General features: G+C 37.3%; 1 protein-coding gene across 4 annotated transcripts in view; it reads right to left on the reverse strand.

Annotated features, from left to right (window-relative positions):
* CEMIP2 (cell migration inducing hyaluronidase 2) overlaps positions 1–17,269 on the reverse strand; it is a 68,110-nt gene that overhangs the window by 40,830 nt on the left and 10,011 nt on the right. For all 4 annotated transcript variants that reach the window (XM_045563442.1, XM_045563441.1, XM_045563443.1 and 1 more), the window contains exons 2-5: positions 10,059–10,401; positions 6,973–7,113; positions 5,799–6,360; positions 2,068–2,237 (exon numbers count right to left, since the gene is read on the reverse strand). In XM_045563442.1, the coding sequence (XP_045419398.1) occupies positions 2,068–2,237; positions 5,799–6,360; positions 6,973–7,113; positions 10,059–10,389 (1,204 nt within the window). In that variant the 5' untranslated portion in view covers positions 10,390–10,401. The remainder of the gene's footprint in view (positions 1–2,067; positions 2,238–5,798; positions 6,361–6,972; positions 7,114–10,058; positions 10,402–17,269) is intronic.

Here is a 17,269-nt window from a genome sequence, read left to right on the forward strand (position 1 = left end):
ATGGCCAGTATGCTCTGCTGTGTCACCTAAGGTCACATGACAGTGCCCCTGTCCAACTCAGCTCCTTTCCTGGGATGATGTAAATTATGCAATCTAGGAACTACTAATTACTGATTTCTCCTAATATCTCCTTTGCAACTCAAAGTTGGTTCCCAATTAGGCAGACAAGAACTGAAAGGAAAGCTGATCTAACTTCTCCATAACTTATATTTCTTTTACTAATACATGCAACCCAGTGTAGAAATATTTCCTGCTTCTCTAACATCCATGATATAATGTCACAAGCCAAGAGCTGATTTAATGGAAACATGTGCAGAAGAGACGGAAGCTACTTCATAACATCGATGCGGGAGGAAAAACACCACATTTCAAAGATAACTGTTTAATGAGTATCTGTAACTTCTTAACCATCCTTCTAATTATTGGCATGCTACTTTGGGGCCACTTCAAGATGCTGGCTCTAAAGGATGATGATATGACTGAAAGAACACATTTACTTAGGAGAATCAAAAGGAGGGAAATTCAGGCAAGGAACAAGGAATAGTATAAATATTCTTACAGTCTTGAGCCCACTATCCAGATAAAACCTAACATGGGCAAGTCTTGGATTCTGTTTGTTTAGACTCTGATCTACTCTGCTTTACTATTTCTACAAAGCACAAAAATAAGTACCTAAAAAATTTTCAAGTATTTTTATGTTTCTTCTATCCAGATACTACAGCCTATAATGAGAGTTTACCCAAATAATATTAATTATCAACAATAACAATAGCTAACAGTCCTTGGGGCTTCACGTGCATAACCTTTCATCAAAACAACTGTGAGAGATACCAACTTTATATTCATTAGAGATGAAGAAACCACAGGTCTCTGACTTAAACAGCTAAAAATTGGTAGAGCCCAGCACTGAATGCCAGTCTAATTCCAGAGACCAGTTTCTTAACCTCTACATATACTGCCTTCCTAAGAAGCAAAAGAAGTAGGTTAAGAACAAAGATAATAAAAAATTCATGGTGGCAACGACAATCACTAACCAAAATTTCAGATTTTTACCAAAAATGAAAAATACTTCCCCAAAAAAGGGTGGCTAAGAAACATTCATTTTCTTCCATATAAAATTTCAGTAATGCTTTTTTAAAAAGATGACTACTAGATAAATGTTTTGACTTGAAAGATCATTAGAATTTGTTTCTTTCTGTTTAAAAAAAAAGCCAGAAGATTAGAAGGGGAAGATTTGTACTGTTAAATAATTCCTCTCTTTTTCTGGTTTTAAAAGAAAATCTTTCCACTCGCTGCTGACCTGTGAGTCCCTGCCCCTTGAGGGGGCCAGGCTGTGGGGCCTGGGGGAGGGGAGTAAAAAAGAAAAGAAAAGAAAAAGGAAAATCCTGCCAAAGATTATCTCCGATTAGCACTACTGAATTGGAAGCATGAAAGGAAGTAAGTTCATTCTCCCTGCTTCCTGGAGAGAAGTTCCACCTCTTCCAGAAAGTAAGAGTCACTGAGAACAGGGGACACAAACAATATCCTATGATAGATGGCTAGAATGTACCCTCTTCCAGAAATGAGTGGTTGTCAGTAATGTGGAAATGAAGACAACATTTCCTACAAAGGAAATATTGACTCGAGGTCTGTCAGCAATTATCCTCTATCTAGAATCTTACTGAAGGCATTACCACTAATCTCCACTTACAGGACCAAATTCCGGATAAGAAATGCTTCTCACCCGCCTGTGCGTGGTGTTTTGGCAGAGGCAGGGAAGCAGCAGTCATCTTGGAGGCAGAAAGCTGGGGCTAGATTCCAGCTTCCTCATCCCTAATAGATACCACCTCCTCAGCACAAACCTAGAAGGTTGCTTTCCAGACTAGAATGATCTATCCTAGTTTGGAGACCACCCCCAATTCAACTTTGGTCTAAAAGACTAAGCACAGTAGGGAAACTATAAGTTTCAGTTTCAACTAGTTGAGAAATCTAACCAGATAGGCTGTCATTTGAACACAATACTACTTTTTTAAAATCTGTCACAATACTTACCAGTGTCTCACAAGAATATAAACTTTACTTGCCTACCTTCAATCCACTCACTATAAGCTGTCACAGAGAACTTCTGCCCATCCACGGTGTAAAATTCTCTTTGGGCAAGAGCCTTCCCGCCACTACTGTGATTTTCATAGTTTCTCACAGATTCATTGCAAGAAGTGCTTCCACCGTCAATGACACCAACTAAAGCCCAAGCTTGCCTAGAAAGAGAAAGAGCATATGCTTTCGATTATTTGTCATGGTATTGACCCAAAGCCCTGACACAGATGTTATGACAGGGTGCTCTTTGATTCTCGTATTTCATTTTTACCAATCTCTAAGCCTTTTTCCACAAGGTCACAATTCCAAACCTTGACTGAAGCAAGCAACATCATAGAAGGAAATACACCTGGTTTTTAAGTACTTGTTTGTCTAGCTCTGTAACAGGTGAAACACTGAAGACTGTGACTTCGATTAATCACTGACTTCCTTCCTCAATACACACCCATCTTACTCATTCTGGCCACAAATCCATTTATTGGCTATCTGTTAAAAGAATTTATCACCTGCTTTCTTTTAAACTATCCTCTCTACAATGTTCTCAAAAATCTAGCTGCATAATACAATTAACCTGGGAAGCTTGAGCAATCTGTCAGTGCTCAGACACCATCCCAAATGAAAGCAATTGTAATGGCTAAAGATTGGGCCCAGTATTTGCATGGTCTTAAAGTTCCCAGGTAATTTGAATGTACACCTGGCCTTGAGAACCACTGAGTTTGTTGACCAGTGGTTCCCAACCTTTAGCAAACATCAGAATCACCTGGAAATGAGATTGCTGGGCCCCACCCTCTGAGTGTCTGAGGTAGGACTAGAGAATTTGCATTTCTAACAGGTTCCCACTTGATGTTAATGCTGCTGGTCAGGGCACCACACTTTGAGAACTCCTAAATTAGAGATTAGAGGTTAGAGTAGTAATTATCAACCTTCAGTCTCCTAGGGGGTCCCATCCTTCTCCCTGATATAGTGATCTAATGGGGGCCCCAGGCCAGGATTTTTTTAAAGTCTCCAGGTGTACAAATAAGGTCGCGAACCACTGAGTTAGAGATTTCTTAACATTCTTAGAGCAAAGCTGCAGAATCACTATCCAACACATTTTAAACTTTACATACTCTATGTCTATTTGTTGAAAGCAATGTATTTGAAAATGCCATTCTTTCTGACACTAAATATCCTAAAGACTTGCTCAAGCTTGTGGCCAAAAGCAATCAAAGAAAAAGGACAATTTTTTAAAAAGCCAGAAAATTGGCCTTAAGACTCCTGGTGCAAAACATGAAAAGAAAAATGTCAACTTCCTACTCTAGAAAAAAATGCCAAATGTAATCTGTGCCAGACAGATGGCTGGATAGTCACAGATAAAAATTAACTAAAGCAAGCCTACACCCTGATAAATTCCACAGCTGCCCGTGTGCATTAGCTACTCTTTGGATGACAATGCTTTGTAGCTCTATTTATATCCCTGGATACAGCAGAAAGAATCAAATAAAGAATGTCTCAATTTATTATCTCCTATTTGAGAGGGAAGGAGAGGAAGAATATCAGAGGCTTCCTTTATTTACCAGAACTGCCTCAGCAATTAGAAAACAATGTTCTCTTTTATCGGCATTATCTCCAAAACACTCCTACTTCCCTCCTCCACTTGAGGAAAATTTCAGCACTAGAACATTATCTTCAAAGGCCTATGTGTTTATGTACATTGGAGATAATGCGGATGCAATGGAATGGTTGGCAGAGGATCACAACTCTCCTTCCTCTGTCAACTAAGAGCAATATTTAAAGGGAATTTAGAAACTGGTGGGGAGTGAAACCAAAGAAAGTCAAAATATTCACAGCCAATGATCACACAAATCTAGAAACAACAATGGCATGAAGAAAGAGAAATTGTAATCCCTGGCATTACTGGATAATGAAACAAAGCAGGTCTCTAACTTTAAAAAGACCATGCTTCTACTCCTAAGTCTATAAATTACAGAAATATATGCACATGTACATCAAGAGATGGGTAAAGGCACATTTTAGAGAAGCATTTTTTTTTTACAATAGGTCCTAACTAGAAAGCCATTCAGACGTCTACCAGCAAATAAACTGTGGTATATTGATCCAAAAGAAAATAAACAGCATTGAAAATGAACCGATACTACATGCAATGTGAATAACATTTAATAATACAGCATTGCACAAAGAAGCCAGAAACAAAGCATGATATATTGTGTGCTTCCATTTATATGAAGTTCAGAAACAGGCAAACCTAAACTTTAGTGGATCCCACAAATTCAGGAGCCTGATTACCTTTGGTGGCGAAGGAGTGATTAGGGCATAGCAGGGAGTTAGGAAGGGGCTTCTGGGCTGCTGGCAATGTCCTACTTCTTGACCTGGGTGATATTTACACAGGTATCATGCTGTGACAGATCATTAACATTCTTGTTTTCAACACTTTTTTGTGTGTACTAATTAAAAAAAAAAAGCCCTCTGAGGTTTTGCACATGGTATTCCCTCTGTCTAGAAAGCCTTCCTTCTCCACTGTCTACACAGCACACTCCTAAACTTCCTTCACACGTCTTGGTTTAGGAAAGCCTGCACCAGTTCCAGAAGCCAATTAATTTAGGGGTTCTTTCTACTTAGGCTCTCATTACATCCTGTAACTGCAGCAAGTGTTTCATTGTATGATCATGTATTTAGGTCTCTGTTTATCCACTAGATTATGCGAAAGCTCTAAGACAGTGTCCTTTCCCCTAACCATCTATGGGTATCGAGCATTTAGCATCTCCTGAATATTCCCCAGGTGAATAAAAAGCATTTCTAAAATGTTACAGACCCTTTTTCTTCACTAGTTTTTGTCTTTTTAACCTTCTCTAGACTTGTAAATAACATTCCATTCCAACAACCTACTATCAAAGGAAATAAATAATAACTAGATCAATTATTTCAGCATGTGGGTTTTGAGGTCTTCTTTCTTTTTTCACTGCAGATATTCCCCAACTTTTCTAAGAACACTCAGCAGAATTAAAACTTCTGTTTTTTTTGAATTAAATGTTGAACCAGCTACTTCTCCCCAACTCAGAACTGCATTAGGAAATCATGGTTAATTAGACTATGGCACAAGAACCGTAAATAGTAGAAATGAATTCTACCACCCAGATGAATTTCCCAGCCCTGTAACTTTTTCCTTCCTCACATATGCCAGGGCTCCACAGACCTGCGCCGATCAATTAAGCAGATTCAAATTAGCATGCAAAGGAGTCCAAAAACAGAGAGGAAAAGAAAACTCTGCATGCTCTATCCCCTTGGGCTTTTAAGATAGATTTTATACCTTAGCATGAAATTGTGCCCTAACCTTTCAACTCGTAAATTGGTGCAATTAGCCTGAGTTTCATATTATGTTCAGAAGGTAGTGAAAGGAGGCAGTAGCCTCAGAGGCAAATTGCCCTTCAACTGCCTGATTGGTTTTTAGCACCACATTTCTGTTCTGAACTTTTCACAAGCCTGACACTGCAGTTCGCAAAGGCCTTCTTAAACCAAAGCCAAGCGAAGAGCTTTCGTACCCCATGTTCTGTCCCCCAGTCCCACGTTTCAGAGCTGCCTTTGCTCCAGACAGTGGCAGCCATTCTGACACCTGAGTTCAGGCTGTGGTGTGTTGTGTTGTTCCTTTCCCCACCCTCACTCTGCTCTCATCCAGACACACACTCGAACACAGAACCGAGAAGAAAAGAACAAAGTTTGCCTACCTGTAGCCCAGCCCTTGGATCAGTTTACTTCCCAACCGGTCCTGGATCATCTCGACCGTTCCCTGCAAGAGGCTTTTGGCTGCTGAATCTCCGACAGCGATGGCAACAATCCGGCCTGGGTCCTGCAATCTCAGAAAGTCCTGAAGCCGCCGACTCTCATTGTGGTATTCGTGGGTATCAAACCTGTCACTTTCCAAAATTTTGGCCGTGTCTTGGTCAATGACCCTCACATTGAGGCCCCGGGAAAAGTTCTTTTCAAAGGTGTAGGACCCAAAGGGCAAGCCTGAGGAATGCAGGGTCCTCGCCAGCAACGTCCACGATGTCATCCGTGCCCCGTGTAACTCCAGTGTCCCGCCAGCTTCCACACCGATAAACTTTTTGCCAAATGTTGGCATACTTTCACCTTCATCTGACTTGCCATACAAGGCAATCGTCGCTTTGGATTTATAGCGGCATTTTTCTGCTCCAATATGAAGCGCCCCACCATCCTGGATAAGGATGTAACGAGTCCTTAAAGTGATATTTCTGGATCCATCTTTATCATCCCCAAATACAAGCAGTCCTGCAGGGAACAACAGCACTGTAAGCCAAGCTCTAAAACATCTTTCTGATATACAAAGAAATAGATTTTACCTTAAAGGTGGAAAAATTCACTTCTGCAATTAAATTGGAAATAAGAATTTATTAAGAGTCTGCTTAGAAAATTAAACTGGGTTTCAAAACATACTAAAGGGAAAAATGAAATGTTTGTATCTTAACACACTAAATATGCCCATGAGTATGAATTTTAATATGTTCACTTTAGAGGTAAATGATTTCTAGAAAAATAATGAAGAGTCTACAGATCTGAATCTCACTTTTGTATCTACAACGAAAGTTACCTCTCTCTTTACTCTCCATCACTTGTAACAAGGATTTAGCTCCGAGAGATCACTTCTCTAGAACTACTTCCTTGTCTATAAATCAAGGGTCTTGATGTGAGCAATACCTAAGATCCGTATAGCTCTTGCTTTCTATGGTTCTACCTTAGGAACTTTTCACAACTCCATGGCTAGAGTGACAACACATCCTAAAGGCTATTGTGTGTAAGAATAGTTGTCTACCCAAGGAACATTAAATCCACCCCACATTATAGAGCAACCTTGCAGTTCCCATAGGCAGAAACTATTACTACCTCCATCCTGAATGATTATAGAATTCACTGTGACATCTGAGGTCAGACGGAACTTATCTCCCTCCTTGATAACAACTTGTTTTGCAGAATCTTGTCCTGGATCCCAGTTCCTGAGACGGGGATTTTGATCTGGGCAATTCTCTACAAAAAAGAAAAACACAACATGGGTATCCCAACCAACCCAACAAAATGCAAGAATACCATTAGCCAAATCTAAGCGCTACCATGCAGATCTGCAAGAAATGTGCCAAAATATTTTGATTTCTTGCCATTAAGATAGAAATCCCACTTCCTCTCAACAAGCAGAGAATGTCATATCCTTTAATTTTTCAATGCATTAAAAAAAAAAAGTCACCACAAAACTAAGTTGCTAGCATCTGCTTTAGGTGAAACTTCACAAGGTAAAAATCGAGTTCATCTGAATCAACTACTCTGTAAATAAACCAACAGTAAGAGAAAAAAAATTTAAATTGTCCTGGTACTCACACTAGAGAGCTGTTTTAGGAAATAAAATATGTTCACACATACTAGTAAATCAAAAATGGAAATCTGATAAATAATGTCTTCTTGGTCTTTGTAAGTTCCTTCCTGTGCACAGTGAATCACAAAGTAGGTGATAATAGCACCTCTTTGCAGGGCAGATGCTGAGAAATATCACTGTCTTCAGCCATGTACACCTTCCTGATGAAACTGCAAGAGGCAAGTGACCAAAGACATGACTTCTCATTTTCAGAGATGAGGAAATTACAGGTTAGAGAAGCCAAAAATCACTTAGCAAACCAAGTGATATGGAAGTTCCCCCTTTCAGAAATGAGTTTTGGTGGTTTTTTTTTTAACTTTACTAGAATTAGAACTTGCCTCTTGAATAGGTGATAATGAAAACATAAAAGTATTCTGCTTTGCCACAGCTATTCAATGCATGAAACCTTTAGTATCTGCCATAATTTGGAAGTGGCGGGGAAAAACAAAAATCACACCTTCCATTTTGATCAACTAAGATCAAGTCTTTGTTGAGCATCAGTTTGTTCACTCTGTACCAGATACTATAATATTTATAAAGCATAGAATGAATGCACATTTCCTAAGAGCTTATAATTGAGCTAGGGAGGAAAAGCTACCAAGTACGAAACAATAAAATGCTGAACAATGCGGTAGTAATTCAGGTACAAACAACCTCAGGCAAAGGAGAAATGGGCTGGAATAACTGAGGCAGCTTCATGGAACAGGTGACACTAGACCTGGACCCCAAATTATGGAGAATATTTATATAAGAGGAGCATGAGGGAGAGAAAACACTAGCAATGCAAGTATCCAATGCTATCCAAGTCCATTTGGTTGCTTAGTTAGAAAAGCAAGGTGTCCGTCACCTACATTTAAGCAAAGGTAGGAACAGACAAGATATGCCTGGGAACCACATGAAGAAATTCTTGGTACACAATATGAGAAAAAGCAGAAACTGGATGCAGAACAAAGACATCATTTTATGTAGAAAAAAATTCTGATTCATCATTGTGAACTTGCATAATACTAATGCAAACATCTTCCTGTTTCTATACTCCTATATTGCCCTAGGCGTATGCTTTCTCTTTGAGATGACAGTAAGAACAGTTAAAATTAGTCTGGCTGGTTAAGTCCTTGACAATTATTTCATGGAATTAAATTTTCTCACAGCATTTTCATAATCGTTGATATTTAATTCTTCTGATAAACTAAAGATCATAACTATTATACTAAAAACAATCTTTAAACTTTCCTGGCCATCAAAAAACAAGAAATCTCTTAGATTGATTCTGACTTAATACTGAGGATTTCTTGAACTTTTTTTCCACCTCCCTCTCCCCATAAAACATCTAGCTGGAATTCTCTATAGTGTTTTAACAAAGATTGTACCCAGCTACAGAGAAGGAAATCCAATCTTTTGAGATCTGGAACCTACTTCAATAGTTATATAATTCCTCTTAATTGTTTATAATTATTCCCCAGGACAGCATGCTTCATTAGAACCTTCACCAAAAATTCCAGTCTGTTTGCTCCCAGTAAAATACACTTAATGAGAAAATGTGTGGTCTGCACAAAGCACTGAAAAACAGCTCAGCCAGCCACAACTTCCCAGTTACCCACTTCTAGAGCAGTGAGTGCATTATCAAAGTTATGTAACAGCAACAACTGCAGTGAGGCTGACCCTGAAATATTTCAGCATACCAGATCTTTCCACTGATGATCTGCACTTATACTGCCAAAATGTAAAACTAAAGAATGTTGATTCAAGGAACCACATCAGCAATTCAATGGAATACAAAAACACCAATGAAAGCCACAGATTCGCAGCTCTGATTTCCCACTAGTCTAGCCTTCCTTTACTGTAGATTAGTTGGGAAGTATGAATCAGCAGCAATAAACTTGGTTACTCCGCTGGGAAAAGGAAAGAGGAAGTCAATACTGCATACAATAAAAATCAATGTTATAAGTTTATACTGCGGTCTATTAGCTTGGTCAATAAAGATACTGATATGAATATCTCTCTTACTTCAGGTCTGTTCTCTTAGAAGTATTAAAATTACTTTCCCAGGACCTTAAAATCTATAAAATCCCTAAAACACCCATAAAAACTAAATAAAATAATATTTGTAAGTCTTACAAATGGTAATATGCTTCTTAACTGTTACATTCATCTAAGGAGGTGTCTAAATGTCATTTGAGAGAGAAATGAAATACAATTTCTTTTTAATATCTATATATATCTCATTCTAAAATGTGAAAGTTTTTTTAAACATGTATTTAGCAACCCAGATTTCAAACAAATCATCAAATCCTTTTGCCTACCATAGGCATTTCCAAAAGAGACGCTCCAAGAACTCCTTAAGCACTGGGACAAAGTGGCAAAACGGATAGAAACAGCAATCATTTAATTTTATAATTTCCAATGCAGTCCTTGAACAATTGCTCTTGTTCATAAGTTACACATCATATTACCTGTGTATTAGTTAACTAGAGCCAACTTAAGATAATGAAAGTTTTTAAAAAATTATTCTACTATTTCCTCTTCTCCTAGAATATGTTCTGTGTGTGCATACAGACACACTTACCATCTGGAGCATATTTTGAAGATATTCCTAAAATGACTGCAAGTGCAACAAAAAATGAGAAACTAGTAATAGCAAAGCAAATGAAAGTATTTTTGTGTCTCTTCTGCTTTCGGCTTTCTCTCTGGGTTTGCTGTTCTTCGGGTGAGAAGGCAAAGGTTGCCCGGGCTTCTTGTTGGATGGAGGTAAATTTGGCTGAAGCTTGGCTCTTTGGAGGAGGAGGGGGACGCAGTGGGACAACCTTCCCTGGAACATAACCAGATGAGCGATGGCTGTTTCCATTCTGAGGCTGGAGGAAAGCAGGGGAGTGTCCCCTGGAATCAGTGGCATACATGATACACTGTCACTGTGAAAAGAAAAAAAATTAAGGTTGAGAATATGTGAATTGTAAATGGCTTTTTTTTAAGTACTTTTTTTCGTGCGGTAAATCTATAACATACAACTTACCATTTTAACTCTTGTAAGGATACAGTTCAGTGGCATTAAATATTTTCACAAAATTGTGCAACCATCACCACTGCCAATTTCCAGAACTTTTTCACCATCTCAAACAGAAACTCTATAACCATTAAGTAATTCCCCATTTTCCCCCAGCCCCTGGAAACCACCAGAATGACTTTTTGAAAATATCAAGTCAACTTACATCCCTGATACAATAAACTAAGTCAACAATCACCCTCATTAATTGTGTTCGAATGCCACTGCTTCTCAATCCTGGATACAAATTATAATCACCTACTAATTCAAATGCCCAGTGCTGCACCCCGAAACAATTAAGTTAGGATTGCTGCGCCCGGGATCCAACTATCTGTATCTTTTAAATGCTTCCCAAGAGATTCTAATAAGCATCTAGGATGAGAGCCAGTGTTCTATACCAACTGTTCTCAATTCTCAGTGTGTGTAAGAATCATCAGGTGGGCTTATTAAAAATGTAGATTCCCAGGCTCTTTGCCCCTGTAATTCTGACTCAGTTGGTGCAAGGAGGACCCTGAAGTTTACATTTTTAAAAATATATATATTGATGACCCTGAAGCAGGTGATCACACTTTGAATATCATTATTCTAAGCTCTTCAAATGGAAGTTAAAAGTCTATGTGTCATATGAGGACCACAAGGTAGCCCTAAAAAGTTCCAACAGATAGGCATTCATGTTTGGGTGTTTAACTCCCCCACTAGATTCATCTCGTGGTTAAGCAATTAAGTAATTCTATCTGTGTTATCACGTAACTATAGACTCTGAATTCCTTTAGTGAGAAAGTCTTACGTCTATTTTACCTCTTTAAATCCTCAAATTTTGTTTAAAAAACAGCAGACATTCCAATATTATGGAAAAGATGATAAAAAAGATAGCTAACACACTTAGTGCCAGGCACTGTTATAACCATCTTACGTGTATTAACTCATTTAACATATTTAATAAAACAAATCTATGAGTAAGTGGCATGACCCCAATTTTAAACACTAGAAAAACTAGAAAGGTTAATTACCTTCCCCAAAGGTCACACAGTTAACAAAGAGGAGAACCAGAACTTAAACTCAGGTATTTTGACTCTAAAGTTCAGGCTTTTAACATACGCTGCTGTGTCTTTTCAAACAATGGAGAGGCAACAACTTCAAAGGGTATGACTAGAACTGTGCTGAGTCTGAAAGGGCAGATTCATCTTCTCAGGAATTCTTCATGCAGAAGTTTGCTAGAATATACATGATTCCTTTTTATCTAACAAGAAGTGGACACATAAAAAAGGGAAGTCCTTTTTCATTTTTTATGTTCTTTATAGAGAGCACTTACAAGTTTTTGAGTTAAAGAATAAGATTTGAATGAAACTGTTAATTTGGCAAGAGAAAGGAAGGAAGGAAGGAAGGAAGGAAGGAAGGAAGTGGGGAGGGAGGGAGGAAAGAAAGGAAGGACGAGGGGAAGGAAAATAGCTATACCATATGTTCTTATTGCAATGACTGTGGATAAGTAAGACGTGCTCAATGGCTTCAGAAACATGGTGTTTAACCTCTTCCATTACATCCCTTCCTTAACAACTAGAGCATCTCAGGGTCACCTGACTCCATTCAATACCCTTACAATTAATCCCCTTCATCTTCTGCCAAACGATACGATCCTAGTCACAAGGGTACCTCTAAATTGCTCTAAACTATCAGTAAACCCATTGAACACAAAATGGTCATTAGAGAAGCCACAAATAAGCATTCCCAGGACCCAAACGACCTGGAAATTAATGGGAACAGAAAGGAAATCTAATCAGGAATTGACGCTGATTTTACACGGAGCAAAGAAAGTTCTCAGAGTCAGTGTGTCTGTCAAAACCACTTGGTTTGAGGGGTTTGATTTCTAAACAAAAGTAATTATTTAGATGAAGCTTAAGCTTCATAACAAAGGAAAAACAACACCATTCAAGGTGCTATTGATGGAATTGCTGCATGTGCCTAGCAGCAGACCAAAATAATAGTGACATCCCGCTGGAACAAATGAAAGAGTATAACAAAGACCCTTTTATGATCCTGTATTAACAAAGAGAGGCCTAAAGTAGATATTCTGGAGTGCTGGCTCACCAGGGAGGGTGGGGAATCAGACCCTAATCTGCTCTGAAAGGGAGTGGGAATCTTTTGTTTCCGAGGCTGCAATCATCTGATACTTGATTGTTTCAGGGTGAGAAAGGTTGTTATTACTTAACAGACTGAGGGGGCTGGGGGGTGTTGGTGGGAGATAATGGGTCTCCAGATGTACCAACAATAAGACGAAAGCCACCAGAGGCTAATGAAGTCACCAGCCCACTGGGAATAATTTGTGTCTTCACAGTCACAAAATGGTATCCTCACATGAAAATTCAGATGGTAGCCACCACAAACTAAAGTGGTCAATAAATCAAAAATAATCACAGCTGTGTTTTTTTCTATAATTATTCGGCAAAACATATATGTGTGTGTGTGTGTGTGTGTGTGTATACATTGAGTCCATTAGCTCTATTTTATTGAAACACATGTAAATGCATAAGCAACAAATATCATTCTTTTCCTAATCAATGCATTGTTGCAACCATATCTTAGAATGAAATAACACACGAAAAAATCATATTTTAAACAGATTTCCCCCTCAATGTATTAAAATTTTTAACATTATAAGATATAAATATATTGCTTTAGGATTTCATTTTACTTTAGAAATAATATTATATATCAATTACTTAAAAAATATAATGATTGCTAGTTATAGATCTAAACTACTCATGGGGGGAAAACGTCATTGCAATCACTCAGTAAGCATTTGTGAGATCTTGCTGTCATTAGCTGGGGGGGGAGGGGATAGGAACTATAAACAAAAGATTTAGTGTCCCCAAGAAATGCAATTCATAAATTCAAATTTAAATCAGTTGTTTGGAAGGCAGAGAGAAATTGGCCAAGGAAATACTATTAAAATGGTGGTTGGGTTCCCAGGCTATCTCAATATTGGCTGTTTAATCCATAAGGTTGTTAGAACTTGTAGCATTTGTTGAGTTTGGAGTCCTGAGAACAAAGGAGGGACCTACCAGAGGAAAGACAAAGAGTTTCCTCTGGCTTTCAAAGCTTCAAGGCAAGCATTAGGTAAAATTTTGATGATTTTACTACACACCACTATTTCACTTTAATACACTGTTTGTATTACCTGTCATTTTGTAAGGGTTGTATTTCTGGTGAAAAGCACATACTATGTAGAAGGTGCATATCTGTGTTTTATGATACATTTTAAGGACTACTACAGCCTGTGATAGCCCCTAAAATAAAACAGGTAATCCAAAATGGGGTATATTCTAAGCCATTACTCCACAAAGTTTTTAAAACATAATTTCTGGCATTTAGATGTTCCTTGAGAGAATTATTTTATATTTATTTACTGGCTGATAAAAAGTGATAGCCCAAAAGGCTTGGTTAGAAACCAAGCAAGTAAGCATGCAATGAAAACTCTGCACAGGCAATTTAGGCAGATATTTAAAGTGGATAATTTTAAAAATTACTAAGACTATGAAAACATCATATCAACTCAAAAGATACAAATGCTGGGAAAAAAAGCATTAAGAAAGTACCTAGTGCATTTGTCTAGTTCTCAGTTGCCCCTACAAAAAGATACTTTAAAAACTCACTGTTCTTTTAAATAAAATTCTTTTTTTGGAAAAAAAAGAGTATGTTGCCTCAAACAGTAGCTCAAGGTTGGAGGGACTTATACAGTTGGTAAGTGCATTCCAGTAATTTATTTGGTAATAAATTACAGTAGGTAATAAATTACAGTAAGTAATCATAGAAAGCAATTATTTTGAAATTTCAATAACATTAAAGGAAATCATGCTTTTCTTTTTTTAACTATAAAGAGACATGATTTTAAGAAAATTGAGTTATTCTCATTTAAAGTTTCAAACACTGCCCTATGTCATCAATGAACCCTTCTCAAGATTCTGTAAGTTCCCATTCTGTTTTTCTCTGTACTTTGTTTAACACTCTTACAGGATCATCTTGGTTAACTTATATACTTGTCCATCTCTAGCAGTAGACTATAAGCCTCTCAAGACCGAAGGTGACAACCTACTCATCTTGGTGTTCTCAGAAAACCTTATAAACAGTAGGTACTCAATAAGTGATTGTTGAACTTAGATCACAAATTCTTGCAGAGGAATTCAGCATAAATGCTAGGTCATATATATTGGAAGAAAACAAACAGATGGTTAAAAAAATTAATTCCACTTTCATTCAGAGATCTGTTCAATTTTGTGTAATCATACTTTCAAAGAATCTGTAGAACTACAGATTCCTTTCTCTCTCTCCCTCTCTCTCACTCACACACACACATACACACACACACTAACACACACAGAATTGGGATTTCCCATTTACTTTTTCTTTGACATCCTTGAGGCTGTGGGAAATTCGACTAATATGTTTTTCCAATTTGGGAGAAATTGAGAACGTTAACTACTTAAGCAAAAAAAAAAAAAAAATCAACGCATTAATTTTTCCAAAATGCAATCCTAGTATGAAATTGAATGAATGACTAAAAGGTATTATTAACAACTGCAGATAGGCATTCTAAAGATAAAAAGCAGCACACTACCTAGAAAAACTCAACCGTTCACAATATTTTGTAATAGTTTTAACCACACACTATGAAATGCTGTAGGCATATAGGAAAAAAGGAAAAAGTTCCACTCCACTTGATATTATTATGCTGACAGCCAATAAATGCTGCAATCAAAGAGAAAGTCTTCTCAATACAGAGATATGAGAAACTAGTAAGAGCTCTTTAAAAGGCTGTCTTTTAATGTTCTTTCTACTGCTGAGATGCTAATATTCAAGACAAAGTCACTACTACACAATGGTTATCACATACAGGGTGGCTGAGGACACTTGCACCATAGGCCATAGCATTAGTCCCCAAAATCATCCAGCCCTTGCAACTCAATGCAGGGGAGGATCCCACAGCTAAGTGTCAAGACATTCATATTGGCCCCATCATGTTGAACACCCAATGAAAATGTAACAATGCTGACTCACTTAACACATTACTGCCATGTGCGTTGTATTTAACTCATGCTAGTGTTGAGCCCAGGGCTTCATAAAGCATATGTAACTCACACGTCTCTTCACCTTGGAAGCCATGTGGTGTGCAGTCAACTCACGCTGCCATGTTGTAGTGTACATGTTTCAGCAGTCCTCAACATTTTTGGCACCAGGGACTGTTTCATGGAAGACAATTTTTCCACAGCTGGGGGGACAGTCCCCTAACAGGTCGCTGAAGGTTGGGAGTATTACAGTGATGGGTGGCACCCTGGGCAAAACCCTGCAGTTGGTTAGTGAAAATCTTACTTGTTGATGTTCTTTTTACAATTAATATCGACAATTTAATTCTCAAAATGTGGATTTAAATGAACAGAAGTAAATAAATTTTGTTTTTCTACTTATGTTTATCTTTAAATCATACTTAAGCCTGACAAGAAAAACACTTTACCCTTATGAACTATTTTTCAAGTTTTCACATTACTTTTTATATTACTAATTTTTAAGTTTTATATTACTTTTTTATTAAAAAAGCACAAAGAATAAAAAACAAATTTTTCATTAAATTAGAAAGGATCATTTTGTTTTCAAAGTTTTTATTCTATTTTTATAATAAAACACCATGGCCTCAAGGAAAAAAAAAATTTTTCTAGTGTGGCAGTCAATGTGTTAAATGCTTTCAAATCCTGCCTATACTTTTTATGAGAACGTATTTTTGAATGGAAAATTCAGGCTTGTAAGAACAGCCAAGAAGCTGGCATGATCTATTCAAGTTTGTTCTTTTTTTGATTGAGGATATAATTTCTGAAACAATATCCAACCTAAGACTCAATTCCACAAATTATAATCTTTGCTTTCCAAGAGGTTCAGTACAACTGGCCAAAATTCGGCTAAGAAAATTTTTCCTTCTATTAAGATCTTGGAAGAGCTTTATAATATATTGACTGGTATGCCCAAAAAGTAAAAACATGCAACAAAAAGTAAAACATGTCAGGAAAGGGAGGTGTGCAAGAATTATCATGAAAACAAATCATACATTTTACTATAATTATTAGTACTTCTGACCTAACAAGTACTTCTTTAACCAGTTCCTAACTGCCTTGAATTTTCAATTATTGGTTCCATATTCCCAACCTCTTACTTTTAAAAGAAAGATAGAACAAAGAATAACAAAGCTGATTTTCAGATTTTTGTCTTGTTTTGTTTGAGGAGGGTGGAGTGTTTCATTTAGTTTTGTTTTAGAGTCAGGTTATGCCTGTTGAGAAACAGTGAGCTTGATCATACAAAACTGTTCAGTAAAAAATAAACTTAGCAAAGTTGACTTTTTAGGCTAATTTCCCCTAATTGTCAAGTAAACATTTAAATGTGATCAATATTCTCATGAAGATTGTGTACGTAAATACATATTATAAAGATTTTCAAAAACAAAATTTCAGTGGGGAGAAATCTTTTTATATATAGTTCAGAGGAATATAATGTATTCTATATTCTACTACCAGAGCACAGGATAAAGTACATTTTTCTAAAACAACCACTGCAAGGAATTCAGTATAAATGCTAGGTCTATACATATATCTATTTAGGAGAAAATAGACAGATGGTTTAAAAAATTAAGTCCACTTTCATTCAGAAATGGGCTTGATTGTGTTATCGGCATACTCCCAAAGAACTGAACACCTTGA

Source organism: Lemur catta, chromosome 10 (genome assembly GCF_020740605.2).
Source record: "Lemur catta isolate mLemCat1 chromosome 10, mLemCat1.pri, whole genome shotgun sequence".
Taxonomy (NCBI): domain Eukaryota; kingdom Metazoa; phylum Chordata; class Mammalia; order Primates; family Lemuridae; genus Lemur; species Lemur catta.